Source organism: Argentina anserina, chromosome 5 (genome assembly GCF_933775445.1).
Source record: "Argentina anserina chromosome 5, drPotAnse1.1, whole genome shotgun sequence".
NCBI lineage: Eukaryota > Viridiplantae > Streptophyta > Magnoliopsida > Rosales > Rosaceae > Argentina > Argentina anserina.
The window spans coordinates 14,075,849-14,085,425 of NC_065876.1; the positions used below are offsets into that span (position 1 = coordinate 14,075,849).

The window sequence follows — 9,577 nt, forward strand, 5'->3', positions numbered from 1 at the left end:
AATTATAGTCAAATTTGGAGTGCAAATTGACATTTTTGCCATTTTTAATATTATAAAAATTATATTTTATATACTATAAAAGTTAATAAGTCAAAGCTTAATTAATAAACGAGCCGATGTTTTAATGAGTCCGAGCTTAGTCACGAGCTAACGAGTCAAATGAGTCAAATACTTGTTGTTCAAGCTCGGCTTATTTTTAAAGTCAGACTTAATATTGAATTCAAACTCGGCTCATTTAACTTTACGATCTCGAGCCGAATGAGCTAAAATCGAGCCGAACACGAGCGGCTCGAGTCTACTTACAGCCCCAAGGAAATGACCACTAGTTTAGACTTTAGTGAGAGCCCACAGATACTGTGGAGAAACCATTACCTCCACAACCTAATCTACTCAAAACAGTAGAGGTTTGTAATTTTGTATCATGTACGCACCAAGAACACTCGTAAGACGAGAAGTATCATTCGTGAATACTGAATAGTGTTAGACTGTTAGCATACCAACCGGAAATGGCTCTGAACCAGTGAAGAATTAACAAATGGTCGGCCAGCTTCACTGAGTTGGGAGTACACATGACAAATGCGAGTGAAAAAAAGTCATCACCTGATAAATAGCGTTTTGTAATGAGAGCTAACAACATGAACACTAGGGGGTCGCCCTTCAATACACAATCACCTCATTTGGAGCGAATGTAGTTTCAAAGATCGTAAAACTGGGGTACTAGAGGAAGTTGTTGCTTGAACATTAGTCATTTAGTCATCTCATTATGTCATTCATGGGAGATTGAGAACCTCAACAATAGAAGAATACTCGCTCGGGCTTTAATATTAGAGCAATCGGTTCAGAAAAAAGAGGCAATTATTTGTTACGATACTTCGAAGAGACCACTCTGTTCGAAGAACTTCTTTATCGTCGAAAGTAAACTGTTGAATTTTTCTGATTCGTCTTCACTAAGCAAGAGAATAGCTAACGGTAACCACAAGGAGTTCGAGAAGCACAAAAATGAAAAATCACACCAACGCAAGGGTTTCGGGAAAGATCAGATTGCTTCAAGAGTGCAAATATTTGTTTACTTTCGGCTATGTTTCACTCCTTGCATCAGTTACATGCGCATTTTATAATGCGCCCTCACATCTTTGTTAGCTGAAAACCTTGTGCCTGGTTGGAATTACAATTACGGAATTACCTCTTGAAATACCCCCACGGCTAAAACAGTGTGCTTCCCACAGATCATTCCATTCCAAATATTATAAACACAACTCTGGTCAATTTGCATTTAGTATTCAGTTAATTATACAACTGATACTTATGCTTTTGTACCAACTACCAAATATACATCTGACGTCTCCATTTCCACGCACGGTCAATTTGTGTGTTGTTCATATTTTCACTTGTAATGACATCGGATCATCAAATGAACTATTTAAAGTGACTATGCCAAATCATCAGATAAACGATTAGTTTAAAGTAATCAGGTTAGTGCGGTAATACATATTTTAGTAAATCAAAACAATGTATATCTACGTCATATATTCCGATGATAATATGTCAAACGCTTGAGTAATCATGCTCATTTGTTGTGTTTAATTCTAGCTAAAACCGACACTCAAAGTTTTACCATAGTAGCAAAAATGTGCCTTGAACTCATTTTCTACATGAAATTAAAGATGTGAACTTTTCTTTCATCTTTATTTGCAAGGGATATGCTGCTGATGACTAATTTTGTTCCATTTGGGGTCATATTAGCAAGGAAAGCTATACATGCAAACAAAGCACACTCCAACATTGAATTGTATGACATAAACTTTATCTCCATATCCCTTCCATTCCTCACCCTTCACCCCTAATCCTCAAGCAGCCACCACCATCATGCCAAGTGGCACATCAAATATCCAAATTCCAACAAATAACCACCAAGCTTCTCTCCATGCCCCTGTTTATCACAATTCACTTCACACACACCAACACCTCATCAAAAATTCCATCCTTTTCCTTAAAAACCCAATATTCAAAAATATCCAATTTGAAAGAAAAATGATGATGTACATAATGGTAGTGGAAATTGAGCCATGTAATGACCATCATGCCCACTCCCCACCACCTCAAGCTTGCCTCCAAACTTGTCCAAAACTGGGGGTAGTCACAGAAACCCCATCTTCAAACAAAGAAGAGAGTACACATCAGCCTTAGCATCATCACCTTCTTTCCTTCCTTTCTAAACCGCCTTATGTCATCAAACCTCAACCTTGCTGCCTCTTTTTTTTTTGGTTAAACTTGCTGCCTCTTATTTGTGTTCCAATTAAACTTTCCTCCACTTTTGAAATCAACCCCATTTCATATGTGTCCTCTTACCAAAACCATCTAACTAAACAAACCATCACCTCTCTCTCCCTCCATTAAATCTCTCTGGTTTCTTATCCCACATTAGAGATCAGAGAGATAGTGCTAACCATGACTATCTGTGCAGTTCACACAAGCACACAGTTCAACCCAACATGCTCATCAATCCCCACCCCCTCAAAGTCCCACTTGGGATTCTGCCAAAGACAACAAGTAGTGTTCTACACCAAGAGATCTAGCAAGAGATCCACCCCATGCGTTGGTCTCGTAGCTTGCGCTGCAGGTGGCCAGGAGACGGTGGTGATTGGTCTCGCCGCCGACTCCGGCTGCGGGAAGAGCACATTCATGAGGAGGTTGACAAGTGTGTTTGGAGGAGCAGCAGAGCCACCAAAGGGAGGCAACCCTGATTCCAACACTTTGATCAGTGACACCACCACTGTTATATGCTTGGATGATTACCACTCACTTGACAGGACTGGAAGGAAGGAGAAGGGAGTCACTGCTCTTGACCCAAGAGCCAACGACTTTGACCTCATGTATGAGCAAGTTAAGGCTATCAAGGATGGCAAGTCTGTTGATAAACCTATCTACAACCATGTTAGTGGACTCTTGGACCCTCCAGAGCTCATCAAGCCACCAAAGATCCTCGTCATTGAAGGGTTGCACCCAATGTAAGTTTACCTTTATTTGTTTTTTCTTATGTTCATTAATGCTACGCTCGTTAAATTTGTTCGGTCAAATGATGTGTTCCTGTTTTTATCGATTTATCTGATCAGAAGTTACGGTAAAGGTCATCTATGTTTACCACATATCATTATTTGGTGTACAAATTCAGTATGCAATGTCGTTTTCATCATTATATATAGTTTGTATGTCACGCGGGCACATTTTTGCAATTGCACATGTACAGAACTAACAGGACACACACCTCACACATGTTCATGTAATTTTCTCCTTCGTTCATTTGTTAATGAAATCCTGAAATTGTTCTTGGATCTTTTTTCCCGTTATTTTTTTGAAGAGAAGACTCCATATAATTTTTGTTGTCTGAGACTAGAGCTATTTCGTTTTCTTTATTACAGACGCTTTTCTCATGCCTCTATTAAAATAATAAAGAAAAGAAGTTACTCTAGAGTAACACGTTAAAGAAAATTACTTTCTTCTCTATGACTTACCAAATATTTTCATTTAACTCCGAAACACCTCTATAGTTGTGCCTATATGAAGTGATCGTTTGAAAAAATAGAACTATAGAAGCAACTAGCAACTTCTGTAAGCGATAAATTGATTACGATTGGTCTACTTCAGTATAATTGGTTCCTGCAGTGACGTAGCATATTAATTTCTGGGAATGACGTAGCAATATTATATATTATCAACTTCTTTGTGGCGTCAATTTCTGTCAAAACTGGAAATAACTTATGTAATGGTTTTGGAGGCTAATCGTTTACAACTAATTTCCCATGTGTAGGTACGATCAGCGAGTCAGGGACCTCTTGGACTTCAGTATCTACTTGGACATCAGCAATGAGGTTAAGTTTGCATGGAAAATTCAGGTAAAAATTAACCAATTAGCCACTTAATTTGATCATAAAAATTATGTTGAATTCCAGTAGTGATCTCTGCCATCAATTACAGAGGGACATGGCCGAGCGTGGACACAGTCTCGAGAGCATCAAAGCCAGTATTGAAGCCCGAAAACCCGATTTCGACGCTTATATTGGTAGGACTTTTGTGTTCCCCTTCTTGCTTAATGCCAATTAGTTAGTAATCAAGCAACAAATTATGCGATTAGTTCTTAAGTTCCTTTCTGTTCATAATCTGTAGATCCACAAAAGCAGTACGCTGATGCAGTTATTGAAGTGTTGCCAACCACACTCATTCCAGGAGACAATGGGGGCAAGGTTCTGAGAGTGAGGTTGATAATGAAGGAGGGAGTCAAGTTCTTCAACCCTGTCTACCTTTTCGATGAGGGTTCTACCATTTCATGGATACCATGCGGAAGGAAGCTTACCTGCTCTTACCCTGGAATCAAATTCACCTATGGCCCTGACACTTACTATGGCCAAGAGGTACGTGCATGTATATTGGCGTTTCTATTCATGATGATTCTCAAACTGCTCTTTGTCATGTTCATCTTGCGCTTATGTCTAATCAAAGTCACTTAGGGTTTAACGTTTAAGCTTTAGGATCCATCAGAAAAGAGAATATTAAAGATTAGGTTCTATTCGATTTAACAATGTTACTAGGCAGGGATATTAATTATGTTCATGTTTTTATGTTATAATTAATAGGTGTCAGTGTTGGAGATGGATGGACAATTTGACAGATTAGATGAGCTGATCTATGTTGAAAGCCATTTAAGCAACATCTCCACCAAGTTCTACGGAGAAGTCACTCAACAAATGTTGAAGCATTCCGATTTCCCCGGTAGTAACAACGGGACCGGTCTCTTCCAAACCATTGTCGGGTTGAAGATCAGAGACCTCTATGAGCAGCTCATTGCTAGCAAGGCAAAAAGTCCAGTAGAAGCAAAAGCTTAATTAAGATGAGAAACCTCTAAAATGAGCATCTAGTTATCGACATTGTATGTATGCACTGCAATCATGGGACTCTAGAATTGAAGCATTGGTTTTGTTTCAGTTTTCTATTTTCCCCTCCCTCTTTCTTTAGTGTTTCTGTCTTTGTTAGGCTATTCCTAACAAGAGCAAGGACACTTTGTACTATCATTATCATTCATCACTTGTAAGTTGTACTTCTCTCTGGAAGATTTGTATTATAGGGCATCGAGTAAATTAAGAAAGATACAAAATTCTGTTTAAGAAACAGTTTGATGGACTTTGATCGATCTATATATATGTACGTATATTATCTATGGATCTGTTCATGCTAAAATTTTCCACACCGCAATTGCACAACTGATGTAGTGATGTATAACTATAATGGTTCCCTTTATCCATATATATACTTCGGTTCTTTTTCATATGCAGGGGAAACCTTGGGAAATCACCATGTTATTTTGCTAAACTGGAGTCCAATCAGTTGTTATTCCAACGAATTTAGTTATATTTGCACAAGAGAAATGGGTTAGAATATGTTACCACTCCGAAATTTCGAATGATAAAAACTTGAATTCGAAGTCATGATAACTGTAAAACAATCTCAAATATAATGACATCATCTTATAACAATAGTGTATCGAAACTAAGTTCACAGTACAACTCAGTTGACTTGAATAATACATTACCAATTTATACACTCAAGTATTAAAACAATTGGAAATGTAAAATTCACTCAATTCTCACCACAAACAGAAGAAGGAAACCCTCAGTAATCCTCCGAGTAAGCACTCCAAGCTTGCTAATCCCCACCTGCAGGACTATCCCCTCCATCATCGATTTGGTGCACCGAGATTGTAAACACAAACCCGATAAGCTTTGCAGCCCGTATGAGTAAACCAACATTATAACATACATCACATACAAAAGAAATATAACAGATAGGATTTTAAGACATGTGTACTCATGAGACATTGGACATCCCATCTAGTTACCCAATATTATTTAAAATATGTGTACTCATGAGACACTAGGCAACCTATCTATTACCCAATATCATTTTAAAACATGGGTACTCATAAGATCCAGGAAACCCATCTGTTACCCCTCATGCAGTACACCGGCAGACACTAGAGCTCTAATTGATCGTAACCGACACCCGACTGAGGCTTGGTTCCGATTTAATGCCAACAACGTCCGAAGACCAGAAAACGTTTTAACAACACTCAATGTTAAAACCACGTACAATATAACAATCCACACATGTTTATGTACTACAATCAAGCGACTCTTGCACAACAATATATATATATATATATATATATATATATATAGTCACCCCAATAATCCGTTATACCGGAAGGTACGTTAACTCCATTCCGGTCCCATCCACCACAATTAATCAAAAACAATACAATCTTATAATTTAAATAAACACTGTAACATTATATGATATAGCAATCCACATATATGTATCGTATTTACCATTTCGTACACATACACAACCCACTATATCATATAGATGTCACAGTTCACTCTTTTTAAGAAATCATAAATATGAGTCACAGCCAAGGGTAGACTTCTCATAGTGAGATTTACTCACCTTATTTCATGCGTGCAACTTCTACGACACCAAGAGCGATTCCCTCACTCGTTTCGTCAGTCACCTAATAGCATGACAAAGTGCTTAGAAAACAACCCGTAAACCAACAGGTGATTATTAATGGCAGCAAAAACACTGGTCACGAAATCACTGTTCATGAAAACACTGTTCATGAAAATGCAGACGGCCGAGCGTGGGGCTCACGCGCCGCCCAAGCAGCCGCGCGTGACCTCCCTCGCAGCCCCCAAAACCAAGTGATTTCCTTCGGTCCTAGGCTTATTACCTAGTCCCCACCGCCCTTATCTGCTTCCACACGCCGCCCTAGATGGCGGCACACCACCACCACCTCCGCCCAAACTTCATCAAATCAATAAAATTCCAACATCAAAGATGAAGATCATGAGGAGTAGATCGTAACCATACCTTTAGTTCACCCCAAGTCAGCCGGAGACTGCCGAAATCGCCGCTGCAAGATCTTGGATTGATGGTTGAAGATCAGAGACGAAATGGCTCGATTTGAGCTTCACCGCCGGTGGATTTGCGTCTAGGAGTAGGAGGGAGGACCTACGACGGTCGCCTCGTGCCCCGCTCTCGCCGGAAACGTGGTTGTGCTTCACGGGGTGGTTCGCCACTACCATGGGTCGACGCGGCTCGACCGTGCCGTCCCAACGACACCGGCGATGTCGAGCACAGTGGTCGGAGGAGAGAGATCGCCGGAGGAGAAGCTCAGCGCGAAAATAGAGGCCAGGAAGAAAAGCTGTGGAAAAATTTCTGGTTTTAGAAAGTTTCCAAAAATGTCATTTTATAGCCTTCCAAAATCGGAAACCAAACTTCCCTTGTTAACAACTTTCACATACGACATCCGATTAAGGTGTGTCGCATGTCCACAAACACGTATCGACGAACTCTACAACGTCCGTGAAGGAAGTTTTTAGAGATGAGTGACCGAATAAAAGTCGACTCTCGAGCCACAGAAAACGTAACGTTTTTCAACTTAAATTTATGAAATCATTTTCGTTTTGCAAAGACATCGACGAGAAGGCGTAAAAAGGCGATTTTACTCGAATTACCATGCTTAATAATTTACAAGAACTAATATGAATTTAAACCCGAAAATTCGAGGTATTACAGAATATCAAAAGTAATATTTTCATGCCGATTTTATTAAAAATATCATATACCTGTATCTAGTTGCGGTGTTAATTAGGCACAAAAGTATTGAGAGAATTCATTATACACCCAATTTGCTAACCCAATTTAAATTATATCATGAGGATCTGTCATTTTATATATTAAACTACTCAAACAAGAGGTTATGAAAAAGATGGAGAATTTTGGGATCACGGCCAATTTGGATAAATGAAAGATTTATACATGTGGTCGATCGATCAAGATATGAGCGTGGCGTGTATGAAAGGCTAGAGATGAGAGCAAGTGGTAGCGTTTTTCATGCTAAACTGATTATGTGAGAGGGACAAGTTGTTACTGGATCGGTTTATATATGTTCATGAACATGCTAGAGGTGTGAGAGCTGTGAGTTAGCGAGACAGTTACTCAATACCAAAGCAGCTACTTAATAGTTACACACACAATTACCAAGAAAGTTACACATTGTCAATATAGTTACTGAGATAGAGACCCAGTACCAACAAAGTTACCAATTCAATTACTAATACGGTCACATAAACAGTTACCAAGACAGTTACTTAGATAGCTACTTAATGTCAATATAGTTATTCAGACAGTTGTTGAAGAAACTATATTAAACTACTCAAACTAGAGATTATGAAGAAGATGAAGAACTATGACATCACAACCAATGTGTATACTAGATGCATGCTAGTTAATGGTGAGCTGAGCAAGTCAATTGAAGAGGAAACCCATTATAACTTCGGTTTATTTATCATTTGGGCAGTAAATTGTTGCGCTCGTTCATCTAGACTTTTGTACTTTGTAATTTTAGAAAGACAGTTAGTTACCAAGATAGTTACAAATACTAACTCGGGTACATTAACAGTTTTTTACATAGTTACTTAGACAGTTGCAGAATGTCAATACAATTTTGGAGATACTTACATCAACAATCTCACAATCAATGTAACTATCATATTTGATTATATGATTATCATTAATTTGTAGCCACGTAACTACTCAGGTTACTGGTTATGTAACTACTCAAAACTATCTTGTAACTACCATTAATACTCTCATCATCTTAGGCTTATACTTCATAGTCGCTTCAACCATTCATTAACCGGCGACATCCTTCAATTAACCTCATCACCTCCATTATCTTGTCTATGCTTTATCTTGACATTACTAGACAATTAGCAACATAGTTATCGAGATAGTCACTCAATTCCAACAAAGTTACTAATATAGTTACCAAGACCGTTACTCAATTCCAACAGATTTACTAATAGTTACTTAATTCCAATAGAGTTACTAATATATATAGTTACCACGACAATTATCAATATAGTTACACAGACAGTTACTCAATATTATCAGTACGTATCTGCTCATATATAACTATTTAAGTTAGTTACTCAATTCCAACTTAGTTACAAATATAGTTACTTAGACAGCTACATAATATCAAAACAATTACTCAATATTATCAGTATCTGCTCATGTAACTTTTTAAGTAATTGATCATGTAATTAATTATTTGGATAAACAATCAAACAACGTTAACACATTATTATACATACTGTTGCTTGCAATGTCAATATAGTTTACAGGACATATAGTTAATACTAACAAAGTTATTAACACAATTATCAAATAGTTACTAATACAGTCACATAGAAAGTTACAATACAGTTATATGGCCAGTTACATGATTAGTTACTTAAATAGTTACATGATAATAACAAATATATTGACACAGTTACATAAACTATTACTTTGCATTCATACATACCTATCCAGTTACTCACATAGTTACTTATCCAGTTCGAGGCGTCTAAGCCTTTGGTTGAGGTTTCATCGCATGAGCCATTAGAACTTTTCACCAATTACATCCATTAACTGTCACAAAAAAATCCTACTTAAGTGGCTATGTAACTATATAATT

The 9,577-nt window shown here is 37.9% G+C and overlaps 1 protein-coding gene across 1 annotated transcript; it reads left to right on the forward strand.

Moving 5' to 3' along the window:
- Positions 1-2,246: 2,246 nt before the first annotated feature.
- Positions 2,247-5,216, forward strand: LOC126794690 (phosphoribulokinase, chloroplastic). The gene is made up of 5 exons (XM_050521457.1): positions 2,247-3,008; positions 3,809-3,893; positions 3,976-4,060; positions 4,165-4,409; positions 4,632-5,216. Exons 1-5 carry the CDS (start codon positions 2,449-2,451, stop codon positions 4,878-4,880), a joined length of 1,224 nt encoding a protein of 407 aa, XP_050377414.1. The 5' UTR covers positions 2,247-2,448; the 3' UTR covers positions 4,881-5,216.
- The last annotated feature ends 4,361 nt before the right edge of the window (positions 5,217-9,577 follow it).

Bases quoted from the DNA above. Each gene is read 5' to 3' on its own strand.
- LOC126794690 (XM_050521457.1), top strand. From the start codon at position 2,449: ATGACTATCTGTGCAGTTCACACAAGCACACAGTTCAACCCAACATGC. The intron at 3,009-3,808 runs GTAAGTTTACCT...TCCCATGTGTAG, and splicing joins ATTGAAGGGTTGCACCCAAT to GTACGATCAGCGAGTCAGGG. The intron at 3,894-3,975 runs GTAAAAATTAAC...CATCAATTACAG, and splicing joins AGTTTGCATGGAAAATTCAG to AGGGACATGGCCGAGCGTGG.